The sequence below is a fragment of the Oncorhynchus tshawytscha genome, linkage group LG17, assembly GCF_018296145.1.
Source record: "Oncorhynchus tshawytscha isolate Ot180627B linkage group LG17, Otsh_v2.0, whole genome shotgun sequence".
Taxonomy (NCBI): domain Eukaryota; kingdom Metazoa; phylum Chordata; class Actinopteri; order Salmoniformes; family Salmonidae; genus Oncorhynchus; species Oncorhynchus tshawytscha.
This window is the reverse complement of record NC_056445.1, coordinates 3,994,656-4,014,936: the sequence shown is the minus strand read 5'-3', so window position 1 is coordinate 4,014,936 and position 20,281 is coordinate 3,994,656. Positions and strand designations below refer to the sequence as shown.

Below are 20,281 nucleotides of genomic sequence, written 5' to 3'. Positions count from 1 at the left end.
CGCACCCTCTCTCTCCCTCGCTCTCTCTCTCTGTCGCACCCACCCTCTCTCGTGTTGCACCCTCTCTCGCACCCCCCTCTCTCTGTCGCACCCTCTCTCTCCCCTCTCGCACCGTTTCTTTCTGTCGTACCCCCCTTTCTCTGTCGCGCCCTCTCTCTCTGTCGCGCCCTCCCCTCTCTCTCTGTCGCGCCCTCCCCCTCTCTCTCTGTCGTGCCCTCTCTCTCTGTCGCGCCCTCTCTCTCCCTCCCTCCCGCTGTCTCTCGCGCCCTCTCACTCTCTCCCCTCCCTGTCCTGTCTCTCAGGCCAGTTTGAGTGTGCTAACAGGGAAGGGTGGTACAGTCACCATGGTGACTGGGTTGAGGACGGTGGTTTGTCCCACCAGCTGTGGGTGGTGATGGTGGTGGTGGTGGTGGTGGTGGGCCAGCATGGTTGTGGGCTTCCCCAGGGTCGAGCCACACTGGCCAGGCACAGCCGCCCCATTGACCTGGGGCACGTTAGCGGTAGCATGGCTAGCCTGGACGTGGGGAAGAGTGTGGTGGGTGAAGGTGTGGGTGATATGCCCCAACACCGTGGGCTGGGAGACCGTCAATCCCTGGGGGTACATGTGGGGGGGCAGGGGACCCCCCAGGTGGGCCACAGGGTGGACGGTGATGTGTCCGATGGGCTGGGCCGTGATTGTCTGGTGGGCAGCGGCGGCGGCTGCTGTGATTGGCTGCGAGATGGAGGAGGCAGGACTGGGAGAGGGAGCGATGTGCGTAAGGTGTTTGTGATTAGCCGGGAGGACGTGATTGACAGCCTGGATGACGGAAGGGTGGGTGATGACTTTGGGTGAGACTTGGACGGTCGGATGGGGGTGAGGTGGGGGGCGGGGGCGATAGCTTGGGGGTGAGGGGGGCAAGAGGGAGGGGCTGGTCAGAACCCCAGAGGAAAGGTTCTTGTGTGTGATGGAGAGGTGAGGAGTGAGGAATGATTTGGCCTGTATAATGGGGAGGGAGAAGGGTGGAGGAGGAGGGGAGAGGTCTTCATCAATGTCCTGGTCAAAGTTGTCTTCTCCTTCTGAAAGAGAGGGAGAGCGATTACTCATACAGCACATGTCACTATAAGAACACATCACACATATTGACATGTATGTCTTACACCAGGGTTTCTGTGGCGCTGGACAACGTGAACGGGAAGATTTTAATATACCGTCCATCTGACAAATTTACCGGACCCATATGCATTGGGTGCGAAACCCATTAGGGCATCCACTCACAGTGCTCAGAATGACAGAAATCACATATAGATTATGGTCATTCATTTTAGAAGCACATGCAACTCCTGTATTGAAGTAGCCAATAAAACACCATTTTCAAACCAAAATGTAATTTGAGGGAAAAGTCCATTCTAAACAGTGAAACTGAGAAGAGCAGTTTGTGATAGAGATGAAAACGTGTTAAAACCCTTTTGGCTTCTGGACAACGGAAGAAAGTTGATATGAAAACCAATAGAAGAGGAGAGAAATGGCACATGAAGTCTTTCATAGGCGGCGAGTCAAATAGGCTAGGAAGTAGACAAAATTATAAAATAATTCAAATTATAAATAATTACTCCTGTCAATAAATAAGAGATAAGAGAGGTGAATCAACCTGAATTGATCATGTTTTTTTATTTGTCGGTTTTATGTATTTCGACTTAGTTGACAATGGAAGTTCTAGGACTACCGCTGCATTGGCCTATAGGCTATGAGTTCCATGCGCTCGTTTCTTTAACTGCCAAAGGATCACGTGTATCACTGTGACGTGCTCTCGCATAAGTTACATTTTTTACTTTCACATTTTTACGATGAGCCACGTGACCATGACTATGAGAAACCAAAAACGGTATTATTAGATAGTAACTGTTCCAGGAAAATGTGCATGTGAAAATCATGACTGGCACACAGATCGATAGAAATGGGAGGAGAAATTATAAGGTACCCCCAAATTTGAAACTCACGCATCGCCTATGAGGTCTATAAAAGATTTGCCTCCATGTTTCCATGGTCAGATTTGCCTACAGGCTGCTATGAAGCAAGGTAAGATGTCCCTGGTCAGATTTGCCTACAGGCTCCTATGAAGCAAGGTAAGATGTCCCTGGTCAGATTTGCCTACAGGCTCCTATGAAGCAAGGTAAGTCGTCCCTGGTCAGATTTGCCTATAGGCTGCTCTGCTATGAAGCAAGGTAAGTCGTCCCTGGTCAGATTTGCCTACAGGCTGCTATGAAGCAAGGTAAGATGTCCCTGGTCAGATTTGCCTATAGGCTGCTCTGCTATGAAGCAAGGTAAGTCGTCCCTGGTCAGATTTGCCTACAGGCTGCTATGAAGCAAGGTAAGATGTCCCTGGTCAGATTTGCCTACAGGCTCCTACGAAGCAAGGTAAGACGTCCCTGGTCAGATTTGCCTATAGGCTGCTCTGCTATGACGCAAGGTAAGTCGTCCCTGGTCAGATTTGCCTATAGGCTGCTCTGCTATGAAGCAAGGTAAGTCGTCCCTGGTCAGATTTGCCTATAGGCTGCTCTGCTATGACGCAAGGTAAGTCGTCCCTGGTCAGATTTGCCTATAGGCTGCTCTGCTATGAAGCAAGGTAAGTCGTCGCTGGTCAGATTTGCCTATAGGCTGCTCTGCTATGAAGCAAGGTAAGTCGTCCCTGGTCAGATTTGCCTATAGGCTGCTCTGCTATGAAGCAAGGTAAGTCGTCCCTGGTCAGATTTGCCTATAGGCTGCTCTGCTATGAAGCAAGGTAAGTCGTCCCTGGTCAGATTTGCCTATAGGCTGCTCTGCTATGACGCAAGGTAAGTCGTCCCTGGTCAGATTTGCCTATAGGCTGCTCTGCTATGAAGCAAGGTAAGTCGTCCCTGGTCAGATTTGCCTATAGGCTGCTCTGCTATGAAGCAAGGTAAGTCGTCCCTGGTCAGATTTGCCTATAGGCTGCTCTGCTATGAAGCAAGGTAAATCGTCCCTGGTCAGATTTGCCTACAGGCTGCTATGAAGCAAGGTAAGACGTCCCTGGTCAGATTTGCCTATAGGCTGCTCTGCTATGAAGCAAGGTAAATCGTCCCTGGTCAGATTTGCCTACAGGCTGCTATGAAGCAAGGTAAGTCGTTTCTGGTCAGATTTGCCTATAGGCTGCTATGAAGCAAGGTAAGTCGTCCCTGGTCAGATTTGCCTACAGGCTGCTCTGCTATGAAGCAAGGTAAGTCGTCCCTGGTCAGATTTGCCTATAGGCTCCTATGAAGCAAGGTAAAACGTCCCTGGTCAGATTTGCCTATAGGCTGCTCTGCTATGAAGCAAGGTAAGACGTCCCTGGTCAGATTTGCCTATAGGCTGCTATGAAGCAAGGTAAGTTGTCCCTGGTCAGATTTGCCTATAGGCTGCTCTGCTATGAAGCAAGGTAAGTCGTCCCTGGTCAGATTTGCCTACAGGCTGCTATGAAGCAAGGTAAGATGTCCCTGGTCAGATTTGCCTACAGGCTCCTAAAGCAAGGTAAGACGTCCCTGGTCAGATTTGCCTATAGGCTGCTCTGCTATGACGCAAGGTAAGTCGTCCCTGGTCAGATTTGCCTATAGGCTGCTCTGCTATGAAGCAAGGTAAGTCGTCCCTGGTCAGATTTGCCTATAGGCTGCTCTGCTATGACGCAAGGTAAGTCGTCCCTGGTCAGATTTGCCTATAGGCTGCTCTGCTATGAAGCAAGGTAAGTCGTCCCTGGTCAGATTTGCCTATAGGCTGCTCTGCTATGAAGCAAGGTAAGTCGTCCCTGGTCAGATTTGCCTATAGGCTGCTCTGCTATGAAGCAAGGTAAGTCGTCCCTGGTCAGATTTGCCTATAGGCTGCTCTGCTATGAAGCAAGGTAAGTCGTCCCTGGTCAGATTTGCCTATAGGCTGCTCTGCTATGAAGCAAGGTAAGTCGTCCCTGGTCAGATTTGCCTATAGGCTGCTCTGCTATGACGCAAGGTAAGTCGTCCCTGGTCAGATTTGCCTATAGGCTGCTCTGCTATGAAGCAAGGTAAGTCGTCCCTGGTCAGATTTGCCTATAGGCTGCTCTGCTATGAAGCAAGGTAAATCGTCCCTGGTCAGATTTGCCTACAGGCTGCTATGAAGCAAGGTAAGACGTCCCTGGTCAGATTTGCCTATAGGCTGCTCTGCTATGAAGCAAGGTAAGTCGTCCCTGGTCAGATTTGCCTACAGGCTGCTATGAAGCAAGGTAAGATGTCCCTGGTCAGATTTGCCTATAGGCTGCTCTGCTATGAAGCAAGGTAAGTCGTCCCTGGTCAGATTTGCCTATAGGCTGCTCTGCTATGAAGCAAGGTAAGTCGTCCCTGGTCAGATTTGCCTATAGGCTGCTCTGCTATGAAGCAAGGTAAATCGTCCCTGGTCAGATTTGCCTACAGGCTGCTATGAAGCAAGGTAAGTCGTTTCTGGTCAGATTTGCCTATAGGCTGCTCTGCTATGAAGCAAGGTAAGTCGTCCCTGGTCAGATTTGCCTACAGGCTGCTATGAAGCAAGGTAAGATGTCCCTGGTCAGATTTGCCTATAGGCTGCTATGAAGCAAGGTAAGTTGTCCCTGGTCAGATTTGCCTATAGGCTGCTCTGCTATGAAGCAAGGTAAGTCGTCCCTGGTCAGATTTGCCTATAGGCTCCTATGAAGCAAGGTAAAACGTCCCTGGTCAGATTTGCCTATAGGCTCCTATGAAGCAAGGTAGGACGTCCCTGGTCAGATTTGCCTATAGGCTCCTATGAAGCAAGGTAAGACGTCCCTGGTCAGATTTGCCTATAGGCTCCTATGAAGCAAGGTATGACGTCCCTGGTCAGATTTGCCTATAGGCTGCTATGAAGCAAGGTAAAACGTCCCTGGTCAGATTTGCCTATAGGCTCCTATGAAGCAAGGTAAGACATGCCTTTTTAATATGAAGTAAAACAGTCAGGTTTCAAACTATTAAGTAGGCCTGTGTTTTCAGAATGCATACTGCCTCCAGCTCACATTGTAAAGTGGTGGTGACGCACTGATCGGCTGTTGCCTGCACCTTAATGGTGAATGGGAGGCGTGCTTCAATTAGGCTACCAGTTGAGAAATAAAAATAGTAGGCCTAGTTCTTTTTAATTGTTCACCAAAACTTAACACAAGTTTGCATTTCAAATTGTTGCACAATGAACGGGCTTTTACAAAAGCAAGCGTTGTACTTCAGCAGCACCAGCCGAGGAGCTGCAGGAGAAACATCCTGCTCAAAATAGGCTCTGTATGCTGTGTACGTGTGACAGTTGTGTTGGATAAAAAAGATAGTCATCATGTAGCCTAACGAAAATACACACACAGCAATTTAATTCCACTATATTATGCAAATTAACCTGTAGACCAGCATTTCCCAAACTCGGTCCTGGGGACCCCAAAGTGTCCCTGTTTTGGTTTTTGCCCTAACACTATATAGCTGATTTTGAAATAATCAAAGCTTGATGATTAGCTGATTGATTTGAATCAGCTGTGTAGTGCTAGGTGACCCTTTGGGGTCCCCAGGACCAGGTTTGGGAAATGCTGCTATAGACTGATAAGCATGACGGTCAAATGTGTTTCTGACGGAAACCCTGGTATGCACACAGCATGCTTTCTTCTGCAAATGTGTGTGTGTGTGTGTGTACCTGAGGCAGTAGAAGTAGAAGCCTGGTCGTCCTCTGGTTGTACGGTCTGTCTGAGAACCTTGTCTATCTCCATAACGTCCATACACTGACTCAGCTCATTCTTCAGCTCAGCCAGTCTCTGCTGCGTGGAGATCTTCTCTCTCGCCAGACGCTCCATCTCGTGTTCATACTCCTTCTCCTTTCGCTTCAGAGTCTGGGGGACAGGGAGACACACACACACACACATCAGCATATGTAATACCAACACACTTGTTACACATTACCGTAAATTAAACTCATTCTCAAAGTCTGAGAAAAGGACATTAACACACTCCTTGCTCATAACACACATGCAAACACACATTTCACGTAAACCAATAACAGCTGCCCAGAACTGACCCAACCGTGTGCGTGTGTGCACTCCAGACAACATGGAGATGAGAAGAGTAAACTTATGACAGGGAGCGAGGGGAAGACGTGATGGAGGAAAAGGGAGAGAGAGGCGTGCAGTAGTCATGCAGACAAATGGTTCTCGGACCAAGTTACTGAGTGGTCTGAGGGGCTCCTAAACACAGGCACACGCAACTCTGCTGAGAGGAAGAAAGGGGGAGTGAGAGAGGAAGAGAGAGCACAGGGTGGAAAGAAAGAGTTAGAGAACAGAAGATCACAAGATGGCGGCGATAATAGAGATAGGATAGAGGAGAAGACGGATAGCAAACAAACGAAAAAGGGAGAGAGAGGGACATCACATGATCCGACTACAGGGCACTGAGTTCAGTGAGCAAAGCGGTTTACTCTTAGCAGGCACGTGATGGAGTCCACACGCGAGGTCAGTTTCTCTCCCCACCCCTCCAAATACACTACATTCACTGCTAGCCAGGAACACGCCATTCCGGCTCAACATTCAAAGGGCTCCCATTTCTCTCTGCAGAGGTGTTACTGGAGCTTTGTAAGAGAGATATGTGTGTGTGTGTGTAGTCCAGTGATCATGATTAGCCTATACGCTTCTACAGTCTGTGTGGTTTGTTGTACCATTAATCATATTGATAATCCTATATCATGTGAGACATCATTCATTTTTACATTGCATATTCATTCATCAATATCAGCGAAGAAATGAAACAAGTCATTTTGATAGCTATATGTATGATAGCCTTTCCTTCTCTCAGTGCACCACTGACTATTCATTGACCAACTGGCTCGGTGTCTGGTTGCGAGTGTGTTTGTCTAACTGTGTGTATTGGTGTAATTGTGTGTGTTGGTGAACAGACCAGCTCAACACACACACCTTCCCGATGATGACACGCATGGTGGTGCAGGAGAGGAAAACGCAGGTTGGTGTGTGTGTGTGTGCTCATTAGGTCTACTTGCTTCTCCAACACCATGGCAACAGCTGCCACACATAGCCGTTTCCTTGGTAACAACATCCACAAGGGTTTCTGCGGTTGAGCAGGAGAGTGACAGTTTATAAGGAGGAATCTAATTGGAAGATATATAAAGGTGGAATTTCATCTAAAGAGTCATGTAATTGGTTGTTTTCCAGCTTACTGATCCAGCTGACTACTCCCCTCTCTTCCTTAATCTCCCCTTCAATCCCCCTCTCCTTTCCGCCATCCCCCACTTCCATATACACTATAAGGCCAAAAGTATGTGGACTGGTCGTTGAACATCTCATTCCAAAATCATGGACATTAATATGGAGTTGGTCTCCCTTTGCTGTTATAACAGCCTCCACTCTTCTAGGAAGGCTTTCCACTAGATGTAGGAACATTGCTGTCATAACAGCCTCCACTCTTCTGGGAAGGCTTTCCACTAGATGTAGGAACATTGCTGTTATAACAGCCTCCACTCTTCTGGGAAGGCTTTCCACTAGATGTAGGAACATTGCTGTTATAACAGCCTCCACTCTTCTGGGAAGGCTTTCCACTAGATGTAGAAACATTGGAATCAAGTCCCCGCAGCATTCAGGTATGAGCGTTACTGAGGTCAGGCATTGATGTTGGGCGTTTAGGCCTGACTTGCAGTCGGTGTTCCAATTCATCCCAAAGGTGTTTGATGGGGTTGAGGTCAGGGCTCTGTGCAGGCCAGTCAAGTTCTTCCACACCGATCTCAACAAACCCTTTCTGTATGGACCTCGCTTTGTGCATGGGGGCATTGTCATGCTGAAACAGGAAAGGACCTTCCCCAAACTGTTGCCACAAAGTTGGAAGCACAGAATCGTCTAGAATGTCTTTGTATGCTATAATGTTAAGATTTCCCTTCACTAGAACTAAGGGGCCTAGCCTGAACCATGAAAAACAGCCCCAGGCCATTATTCCTCTTCCACCAAACGTTAGTTGGCACTATGCATTTGGGCAGGTAGTGTTCTCCTGGCATCCGTCAAACCCAGATTCGTCCGTGGGACGGCCAGATGGTGAAGTGTGATTCATTACTCCAGAGAATGTGTTTCTATTGCTCCAGAGTCCAATGGTAGCGAGCTTTACACCACTCCAGTCGACACTTGGCATTGCGCATGGTGATCTTAGGCTTGTGTGTGGCTGCTCGGCCATGGAAACCCATTTCATAAAGCTCCCGACGAACAGTTTTTGTACTGACGTTGCTTCCTGAGGCAGGTTAGAACTCGGTAGTAAGTGTTGCAACCGAGGACAGACAATGTTTATGCGCTACACACTTCAGCGGTTCTGTGCTGTGAGGTTGTGTGGCCTACCACTTTGCAGCTGAGCCATTGTTGCTCCTAATAACAGCACGTACAGATGACCGGGGCAGCTCTAGCAGGGCAGATATTTTACAAACTGATCTGTTGGAAAGGTGGCGTCCTATGAAGGTACCACGTTGAAAGTCACTGAGCTCTTCAGTAAAGGCCATTCTACTGCCAATGTTTGTCTATGGAGATTGCATGTGTGTGCTCGATTTTATACACCTGTCCGCAACGAGTGTGGCTGAAATAGACATCCACTAATATGAAGTGGTGTCCACATACTTTTGGCCATGAAGTGTATCTCCTACCACCCTCTAAGGTTCCCTCATCTCTCTTTGCTCCCCCTCTCTCTCTCCATCACTAGGATGGAGATCTCCTGCCGATACCCTCCCAGATATCATTGTATCAGTGACCAGTGTGCTTCCGGAGATATCTTCCTCAAAACAACCACAGCACCTATTTTTGAAAAGCCTTCGTCATCATGATCCTCATCATCAATCAGCATAATATTTTTCATTTTGTGCTGGTGTGAGTACAAACCCTGCAGACTTAACACACAATTCCACAAACACATCCTTATATAAATACACCCGGAACACAAACACACACACACACACACTGAGTAAAGAATTGGACCTCCTGCAGTGTTCTGACCACCTGCCGCCTGTCTCTATGGTTACCAAGTGTTCTAAAGGGCAGAAATTGAGAGAGGGGGAGGAGAGAAAGAGAGAGAAAGGGATGTAATAACTGGAAAGAGAAAGCATGAGAAGGAAAGAGGGATGACAGTGCAAAAAAGAGAGAAACAGAGGTAGACAGAAAGAGAGAGAGGGAGGTAGAGACAAAGAGCTGAGCAGCAGCAGAACAGAGTGTGCTCAGTGTGTCTCTCTCACTCTGCCATGTGGGTGAGGGAGGGGCATAGCCAAGCGGGGCAGAGGGAGGGAGGGGGGGTTGACGTCACTGAGCTCGCTTTAGCCATGTGCTCTCAACTCACGTGGCCAAGGATCCAGGAAAAGAGAGGGAGGGAGGGAATGAGAGAAAAAGGAAATGGTAGCTTAATTAGAATACAGCTCTAATCGCTATGTTTTCTGTGAATTTTGGCTAATAAAGAAACAAACATTTATTTGAATTGGGAGCGAGAATGAGAACAAGAAAAGCAAGATAAAAGGCAGAGGGAAAGAGAAAAGGAGAATGCACCACCCTAACATCACACACATGTAGCCTACCTGTATGTATCGCAGGGCACTGCGTAGAACACTGAGGTTGGAGGTCTTCTTCTCATCTACGTTTGGAACATTCTTCTTCAGTGTATCAAAACAATCCTTCAAGTGAGCTCTTCTGTTCTTCTCCAGTTTGTTGTGCACCTCTCTGGTTCCAGCTCTGCAAAACGCAACATCTGTATAAAAACTGACTTCCACACCAATTGTTGGTGTTTGACTACACTGTTCGTGTTCGATTACATGTCATCATGTTTGACTACACTGTTCGATTACATGACATCATGTTTGACTACACTGTTCGTGTACGATTACATGTCATCATGTTTGACTACACTGTGCGTGTTCGATTACATACCATCATGTTTGACTACACTGTGCGTGTTCGATTACATACCATCATGTTTGACTACACTGTGCGTGTTCGATTACATGATATCATGTTTGACTACACTGTGCGTGTTCGATTACATACCATCATGTTTGACTACACTGTGCGTGTTCGATTACATACCATCATGTTTGACTACACTGTTTGTATTCGATTACATGATATCATGTTTGACTACACTGTGCGTGTTCGATTACATGATATCATGTTTGACTACACTGTGCGTGTTCGATTACATGATATCATGTTTGACTACACTGTGCGTGTTCGATTACATACCATCATGTTTGACTACACTGTTTGTATTCGATTACATACCATCATGTTTGACTACACTGTGCGTGTTCGATTACATGATATCATGTTTGACTACACTGTGCGTGTTCGATTACATGATATCATGTTTGACTACACTGTGCGTGTTCGATTACATGATATCATGTTTGACTACACTGTTTGTATTCGATTACATGACATCATGTTTGACTACACTGTGCGTGTTCGATTACATGATATCATGTTTGACTACACTGTGCGTGTTCGATTACATGATATCATGTTTGACTACACTGTGCGTGTTCGATTACATGACATGTTTGACTACACCGTGCGTGTTCGATTACATGACATCATGTTTGACTACACTGTGCGTGTTCGATTACATGACATCATGTTTGACTACACTGTGCGTGTTCGATTACATGACATCATGTTTGACTACACTGTGCGTGTTCGATTACTTGATATCATGTTTGACTACACTGTGCGTGTTCGATTACATACCATCATGTTTGACTACACTGTTTGTGTTCGATGACACGCCATCATGTTTGACTACACTGTTTGTATTCGATTACATGACATCATGTTTGTGTTCGATTACATGACATCATGTTTGACTACACTGTTTGTATTCGATGACATGCCATCATGTTTGTGTTCGATTACATGACATCATGTTTGACTACACTGTTTGTGTTCGATTACATGACATCATGTTTGACTACACTGTTTGTATTCGATTACATGACATCATGTTTGACTACACTGTTTGTGTTCGATTACATGACATCATGTTTGACTACACTGTGCGTGTTCGATTACTTGACATCATGTTTGACTACACTGTGCGTGTTCGATTACTTGATATCATGTTTGACTACACTGTGCGTGTTCGATTACATGATATCATGTTTGACTACACCGTGCGTGTTCGATTACATGACATCATGTTTGACTACACTGTGCGTGTTTGATTACATGATATCATGTTTGACTACACTGTGCGTGTTCGATTACATGACATCATGTTTGACTACACTGTTTGTGTTCGATTACATGACATCATGTTTGACTACACTGTTTGTATTCGATTACATGACATCATGTTTGACTACACTGTTTGTGTTCGATTACATGACATCATGTTTGACTACACTGTTTGTGTTCGATTACATGACATCATGTTTGACTACACTGTGCGTGTTCGATTACATGTCATCATGTTTGACTACACTGTGCGTGTTCGATTACTTGATATCATGTTTGACTACACTGTGCGTGTTCGATTACTTGACATCATGTTTGACTACACTGTGCGTGTTCGATTACATGATATCATGTTTGACTACACTGTGCGTGTTCGATTACATGACATGTTTGACTACACTGTTTGTGTTCGATGACACGCCATCATGTTTGTGTTCGATTACATGATATCATGTTTGACTACACTGTTTGTGTTCGATTACATGATATCATGTTTGACTACACTGTTTGTGTTCGATGACACGCCATCATGTTTGTGTTCGATTACATGATATCATGTTTGACTACACTGTTTGTATTCGATGACATGCCATCACGTTTGTGTTCGATTACATGACATCATGTTTGACTACACTGTTTGTGTTCGATTACATGACATCATGTTTGACTACACTGTTTGTGTTCGATTACATGACATCATGTTTGACTACACTGTTTGTGTTCGATTACATACCATCATGTTTGACTACACTGTTTGTGTTCGATTACATGACATCATGTTTGACTACACTGTGCGTGTTCGATTACATGTCATCATGTTTGACTACACTGTGCGTGTTCGATTACTTGATATCATGTTTGACTACACTGTGCGTGTTCGATTACATGATATCATGTTTGACTACACTGTGCATATTCGATGACACGCCATCATGTTTGACTACACTGTGCGTGTTCGATGACATTCTAATTTGTTCAACTACACTCGTGGTGTTCCACTGTTGACTGGCTGATCTACAAATCACCTTGCATCCTAAATAACTACTCTATAATAAATGTCGTTTTTATTATCCTTAGTCGGTGATCAGTGAAAATCCATGCAAAATGTATGCCCTCAAAAGCGAGGACTCTCTCACCCTCCAGGTCGTCTCTTCCCGTCCAACCCTCTCAGGTCATCCATGATGGTTCCGTTTGGGCGTGGCTGCGTGGGAATGGCTTGCTGTGGAAGTAGTGCATGTTGGGAAGCGGCTTTGGTGATGATGGAGGTCGGGTACGGAATCTGAATTGGAGGTTGGGATTGGCTAGGGCTTCCGCCCGTCTGTGGTGTCATCGAGTTAGGCTCCGCCTTCACCTGGGCTGCCAGCTGGCGCTGGATTGGCTGCTGCTGAGTAGGGGAGGAGCCTCCCTTCATCACCTGGGTGCCTCCGAGGTGGAGCGAGGTTGCCGCAGCAGCGATCGTCGTGATGACGGGAAGGGGCGGTACAGAGGGCGTAGCTGTGACAACGGGTACCATGGGGATGACAGCGATGGAGATGGGGGGAGGAGGGAGGGAGAGGGGAAGAGGGTGAGAGGAGGGAGAGAGGTGCTGGTGCTGACAATGTTGTGATGACTCAGGCCAATGCTGTGATGGCCCCCAGGTGACATGGTTGAATCTGATTGGCTGGTCCGCACAGGTCACAACCTCTGCTCGTCTGGACTCTGCCTCCCGGCTGTGAAGCTCCGCCTTCTCTCTGCAACGCTCCTCCTCTTTGGGCGAGGAGAAGAATAACATATAGGAGGAAAGAGAGAGGCGGATGATGGTTAGAAATTTAGGCACTTCAAGGCTTCATCTCGTATAGCAGTACAAAAATGTAGTAGAATTCATATCTCACAGACAAAACTGTCTTAGGTGAAGTGGTGAACACCCACCACCCCACACACACACACACATAATGATGTCATCCTAGAGGCAGACCGACCGATGGGACGTGAGGACAGGGTCTCTCTCTGACAGCCCTTGGTCCAGGCCTGTGATAGGCTGGTGGGTTGAATGGGTCTACTCAGCGGTGTCATTGGAGCCGGCAACATGCGCAATGCACACCAAACACGGTGTAGCTGACACGCATATACACATGCACACGTACACACACAGGTCAACACATATGCACATCAATAAACACAGCACACAGCAGACACACTAGACAAAAGGGGTATGTCTTAAATGAGCATGCTCAATGAAACGGCAGTAACAATAGATCCAAGGCAAACTTAGATGCACACGATACGAGGGATCCCACAGGCAAGAACACTAACTAAAAAAGGTGACACCACGGAGTTCACTCATGCTTAAATGTACTACATATCAAATATACACTGTACATACAGTTACAAAACCAACTGTGTGAACATTGCTAGAAGTTTGACAGACACACACACACACACACACACACACATTGAAAAAAGGCACAAGTTTCAGTTTGTTCCACCTGAGCGAGTCTGACCACAAGTCAGAGACCATATTGATGACACACCGAATGGGTTTGATGAATCGCGGGAAAGGGCTTTTGTAGGCTACAGTCCAATGGTGTGACTGCTGTCAGTATCCAAGGATTATCCAGTACATCCAACTGGAGATAAGGACGACAGCAGGGGTGTGGCCTACGGGCGATATGGATATCACTCATTATTGATATGTCTACATAGCCCAATGATGTGAATCACACTGCTGCTCTCTCATTTAGCTAATTGCACCTTACGGATTGTTTTTGTTCAACCTTAATTTAACGAGGCAAGTTAGTTAAGAACAAAATCCTTATTTACAATGAAGGCCTACCCTGGCCAAACCCGGGCCAATTGTGCAACGCCCTATGGGACACCCAATCACAGCCGGAAGTTATTCAGCCTGGATTCAAACCAGAGACTGTAGTGACGCCTCTTGCACCGAGATGCAGTGCCTTAGACCGCTGCGCCATTCAGGAGCACGTTGTTGTGGAAGGCTGTAAACAAATGTAGGCCTATGTCTGTATTTTAACCCAATAATATGGTTTAATTGTAGAAGTTTAAGCTGCCTTTCAAGCATTGTTTTTGCAACCAGTGGACAGCCAGTGAAAAATGTGCTCTTGCAACAGCTGCATCGTGAGTATCCAGTCTGTGTGGAATAAACGTTTGAGGGCGTTCCTCCTTTCTAAACTCCTCCGTGGTATTGTGCTTTACATACGGGCAAAAATGAGTTTCCTATAACACGACCATGACTGGGGCTTTTATTGCTCAATCTAATTTGTCCTGGGATTTTTTTTCATAGGCTAACATGCTAACATGCTCAAACTCACACACTTTTGATAGACTTTAAACAAGCTGCAAATGATCAAGGTATCAAAGTGTCACCAACAAAAACCGTGAACAATAGGCCTATGACAAATGTAGCATATTTCATTCATTTTCACATGCAAATAGGCCGTCATTGGAAATAAGAATTTGTTCTTAACTGACTTGCCTAGTTAAATAAAGGTACAACAAAAAAGTTGGGTAGTGCACAAAGCATGCCATTCCATGATAGCAGTATTTATATTGCAACTCGAAGCAATGAGCCCAATCAGCTCTTCATGACAACAAAATCCTAAACAACAGAGTAGGCTAATAAGTCCTTTGTTTTGGGGTTATGCTCAGGTAAAACTATTTGGCTAATCTATATATTTCTAAGTCCAATTCTTGAAGATCAAGTGGTATTAAATTCATTGGAATGACTTGAAATCTAACAGCCTAAAGATATAGCCTAATCAAATGAATATCTCTATTGAAGTAGAAAGCAATGAGTTAGAAGAATCCTACATAACCCATACATAATTAGGATAAAGGACATATACATATATGTATGTCATTCAATTGGCAATATTCATTTTGGTCTAAAAAGTTGTCTAAAAGTAACTGAAAGTAATTAGATTCCGCTAATTCAATTGGCAATATTCATTTTGGTCTAAAAAGTTGTCTAAAAGTAACTGAAAGTAATTAGATTCCGCTAATCCAAAATTGTTACTGATTACAATTTTGGACAGGTAACTAGTAACTAATGGATTACATTTAGAAAGTAACGGATAAGTAAATGAGAAAACAAGAGGTAGGTTGGGAGGGAGAGATGGATCTCTGCATTGCAACGGGGGGAGATAAGCACACTTTCCAGACTCCCTGACCTTTCTCTTCCGCTCTGAAAAAGTTCTCACACATACATACGTACGTACGTACATACGTACATACGTGGTCGCCTTTTCAAATGACTGGATTTGGCTATTAATTTTTTTTGTTTTTTGTTTTTTTACCCATTTTTCTCCCCAATTTTGTGGAATCCAATTGTTTAGTAGCTACTATCTTGTCTCATCGCTACAACTCCTGTACGGGCTCGGGAGAGACAAAGGTTGAAAGTCATGCGTCCTCCGATACACAGCCCAACCAAGCCGCACTGCTTCTTAACACAGCGCCATCCAACCCGGAAGCCAGCCGCACCAATGTGTCGGAGGAAACACCGTGCACCTGGCAACCTTCTGCTTCTTAACACAGCGCCATCCAACCCGGAAGTCAGCCGCACCAATGTGTCAGAGGAAACACCGTGCACCTGGCAACCTTGGTTAGCGCACACTGCGCCCAGCCCGCCACAGGAGTCACTGGTGCGCGATGAGACAAGGATTTCCCTACCGGCCAAACTCTCCCTAACCCGGACGACACTAGGCCAATTGTGCGTCGCCCCACAGACCTCCCGGTTACGGCCGGTTACGCCAGAGCCTGGGCGCGAACCCAGTGTCTCTTGTGACACAGCTGCCGTTGCAGTACAGCGCCCTTAACCACTGCGCCACCCGGGAGGCTAGGATTTGGCTATTTCAGCCACACCCGTTGCTGACAGGTGTATAAAATTGAACACACAGCCATGCAATCTCCATAGACAAACATTGGCAGTAGAATGGCCTTACTGAAGAGCTCAGTGGCTTTCAACGTAGCACCGTCATAGGATGCCACCTTTCCAACAAGTCAGTCTGTCAAATTTCTACCCTGCTAGAGCTGCCCCGGTCATCTGTAAGTGCTGTTATTGTGAAGTGGAAATGTCTAGGAGCAACAGCGTCTCAGCCACGAAGTGGTAAGCCACACAAGCTCACAGAACGGGACCGCCGAGTGCTGAAGTGCGTAGTGTGTACAAATCGTCTGTCCTCGGTTGCAACACTCACTACCGAGTTCCAAACTGCCTCTGGAAGCAACGTCAGTACAAGAACTGTTCGTCGGGAGCTTCATGATATGGGTTTCCATGCTCGAGCAGCCACTCACAAGCCTAAAGATCACCATGTGCAATGTCAAGCATTGGCTGGAGTGGTGTAAAGCTCGCTGCCATTGGACACTATAGAGCAGTGAAATCGCATTCTCTGGAGTGATGAATCGCGCTTCACCATCTGGCAGTCCAATGGACGAATCTGGGTTTGGCAGATGCCATGAGAACACTACCTGCCCCAATGCATAGTGCCAACTGTAAAGTTTGGTGGAGGAGGAATAATGGTCTGGGGCTGGTTTTTTGTTGTTCTTTTTTTTCCCCTTTTTGAATTGTACAACCGTTTTCTCCCCAATTTGTAGTTGTGATTTTGTCTCATCGCTGCAACTCCCCAACAGGCTCGGGAGAGGCAAAGGTCAAGTCATGCGTCCTCCGAAACATGACCCGCCAAACCACGCTGCATCTTAACACGCTGCTCGCTTAACCGGACGCCAGCCGCACCAATGTGTCGGAGGAAACACCGTTCAACTGACGACCGAAGTCAGCTGGCAGGCACCCGGCCCGTCATCGCTTGAGTGCGATGGGCAAGGAGGACCCCCCCCCAGTCAAACCCTCCCCTAACCCGGACGACGCTGGGCGAATTGTGAGCCGCCCTATAGGGCTCCGGCCGGTGGTGACACAGCCTGGGATCGAACCCCTGGGGCTGTCTTTCATGGTTCGGGCTAGGCCCCTTTAATTCCAGTGAAGGGAGATCTTAACGCTACAGCATACAATGACATTCTAGACAATTCTGTGCTTCCAACTTTTTGGCAACAGTTTGGGGAAGGCCCTTTCCTGTTTCAGCATCACAATACCCCTGTGCACAAAGCCAGGTCCATTCAGAAATGATTTGTTGAGGTTGGTGTGGAAGAACTTGACTTGCCTGCACAGAGCCCTGACCTCAACCCCATCGGACACCTTTGGGATGAATTGGAATGCCGACTGCGAGACAGGCTTAATCGCCCAACATCAGCGCCCGACCTCACTAATGCTCTTGTGGCTGAATGGAAGCAAGTCCCCACAGCAATGTTCCAACATCTAGTGGAAAGCCTTCCCAGAAGAGAGGAGACTGTTATAGCAGCAAAGGGGGGACCAAATCCATATTAATGTCTGTGATTTTGGAACGAGATGTTGGATGAGCAGGTGCCCACATACTTTTGGTCATGTAGTGTACATACATGCAACACACACACACACACACTGTTTCTTTTCAGCCCTGCTCCAGATTTAAAAACATGCTAACATTAATTACATAACTCTTTCATTGAGAGAGGGAGAAAGGTGTCCATATACTTTTAATTTGAAAAAAAAGGAAGAGATAGAGGGAGAGAAAAGGGGGGGTTGCCCTACTTCCCCCCCACTGTGACCTGTGCGCCAGTCATTCTGGCATGCACGTGGTGGTCGGGGGCAGGTCCTCTTAGGCACACGGTATGCATGTGCCACTAGGGGCGTGAGGATGAACTGACACGTCACCAGATGAGTGAAACAAAAAGCCTTCTTCCCAATATGTGGCGATAAATCACCAACCGTCGATGAAATATCCTGTGAATAACTGTGATTCAGTTCACAACCCCGTTAAACGGACACCCATGCTGTGTTTGACGTTTCACACACACAGCTGGACAGGGAGTAAGATTGTGTGTGTGTCCCGCCCCGGAGTGTCATAAGATATCTGAGCAATGTCAGAGCATTATGTAAAAGAGAGAGCCTGCTTGCAGGAGCCTCTCCGGTTGTTCTGCTGCCTGCCACCGCCCTATGCAACCTGGTATCAGATCATTTTGTATTATTCTGTACGTAGAGACACTCCATTTAGTATGATATGTTATGTTTTGTATGGTATGTACTAATTTGTGGATGTCCAGCACCTATTTTCGTACGATATGTTACAAATTACAATTCATAATATATGTTATGAATTTGATAAACGTATGATATGTTACAAATTCTAGTTAGGTGGCTAACGTTAGCTAGGCCAGGGGTTTGGGTACGTTTTTAAGTTAACTAACATGCTAAGTTGTTGCATAGTAGCTCAAATGTAGTAAGTAATTGAAAGTTGCTATTTATCAAAAATGATAAAGTTGTCTGATAAAATTTGAACTGACAACTTTTGGGTTGCTAGACTTCGCATTATACACCCACCCATGTCCACCTCAACCAACCACCCTTCTTTCGTTTTTGCCTTAATATATGTTATGTAACCATACCAAACATAACATATCATGTTAAATAGTGTCTCGGATTTATATAACGAATAATACGAAATGCTTTGAGACCAGATTGCAACATCGACCATCAATAGCCTTGCCAAAATTCTGCAATCATTAGTCTACTACTGCAAAACAAGCTACAAATATAACCCTACTCGACCCACCCTACTTGATCTTTTACGCCCAAAACATGTTAAGAATTTCCAAGAGTATAAAAGACTGAAGACTAATGACGACATAGTACATGTAATGTACTGTTGTAACATAGTAACACGCGTGTGTGTGTGATCCACAGTTGCAACATTGTAGCAAGCAACAACACATGCTTTGGAGCCAACCCGAAACAAATACAGAACGCGCGGCAATATGTCAGTAGATACAGCATAACTAGCCACGCATAGACAGAGTGCGCATATTAGTAGCAGCAAAGCTATATATAGCTGGGATTTAACCCGGAAACCGAGGTAGAAAAATACCTCCTGCTCCCGTATTGATAAATGAAAATAAATGCATTAGTCAAACTATAGAGGGTCAGTCAGGCTATGTTCATGAATGACCGATAAAGGGTCCATGAACAGGCTATTGAGTGAAAACGATGTTTCCCAGCAGGACCTAGGCTGATCGGTGGGAATGCATGACCGTTCGGGGTTAAAGTAGGTGTGGACCCCCCAATATACCGACCAAGCCTAATCCTGCTATTCCAAAGGTTTACCTAGACTGTGAACTCCCGCAGCCCCCCGCCGGTTCCCAACTGAGTACGCCTTTCTTACCATGTGTGATCTGTTGTTGCTGGGCTTGCCATTCCAGATATCTGGCCGCTTCCAGAAGAGTATCGATGCTCATCGTGCGCCCCTCACCGTAGGCTACCCGATCGCCCAGGACAGAAGAAAAAAGGCACAGCCGAGATCCGCCGGGGAGCACTGTCTGGAACGCAGCAGACACGAACGCGCACTTTGTTTATTCCTTTCTTCCTCTCACCGGAAAGAAAAGGAGTAAAAATATATTCCTTGGATAAATGCTTTCTCACACGTAAAAGAGGGATTGCAACAAGATGGCGATGCGATCACGGGAATACATTACAAGGCGAATGCAGTCAGGGCCCGCCCTCCACGTTTCTACCCCTCCCTGTTACTACAGCCTGGGGTAAAAGACGGCAGGGTGAGCGCTACTGTATGTAGAGGACATCAGAACCAAACAGAGGGGTTATACCGCCTGTGGCCTGCTGCCTGCACACACTACAGGCCAGACACCATCGCTCCAAAAGTCCAACGTTTATTGCGTCTATGAATATGAAAGCGTTTGGGTCGCTTTTTGACATTAAACTGCGTGGCATCAACGCCTGGCGGGACTCTGAAGTCCCTGAGAGATTCCGTCCGTGTGATCCACTCGGGACCGCTCTCCAGGGTTTAGCCCTTCCCCTGGCCCGCAGCGCATTAAAACATGTCGATGCGAATTGGCCAATGAGTGCACAGAACAACAAGGCATGGTGCCTGTCCACATGGGCACCCGCTCCGCCCGAGCGCGGCTCATTTACATGCGCTCCCTCGCGCCCGGACCTGTCAGTCACACAGAGGGGGGCGGGGCATCTGCTCGACAACATAAAGATGTCA

General features: G+C 46.5%; 1 protein-coding gene across 2 annotated transcripts; it reads right to left on the bottom strand.

Moving 5' to 3' along the window:
• Window positions 1-207: 207 nt before the first annotated feature.
• mntb (MAX network transcriptional repressor b) lies at window positions 208-19,773 on the bottom strand. 2 transcript variants are annotated; one of them, XM_042300032.1, is made up of 5 exons: window positions 19,442-19,773; window positions 12,338-12,947; window positions 9,551-9,704; window positions 5,651-5,843; window positions 208-1,053 (listed from the first exon to the last, which is right to left on the bottom strand). In XM_042300032.1, the coding sequence occupies exons 1-5, from the start codon at window positions 19,512-19,514 to the stop codon at window positions 299-301; spliced, it is 1,785 nt and encodes a 594-aa protein (XP_042155966.1). In that variant the 5' UTR covers window positions 19,515-19,773; the 3' UTR covers window positions 208-298. The 2 variants fall into 2 exon arrangements, with proteins under 2 accessions (XP_042155966.1, XP_024233205.2); XM_024377437.2 differs by having other exon boundaries at window positions 210-1,056; window positions 19,442-19,771.
• Window positions 19,774-20,281: the final 508 nt, after the last annotated feature.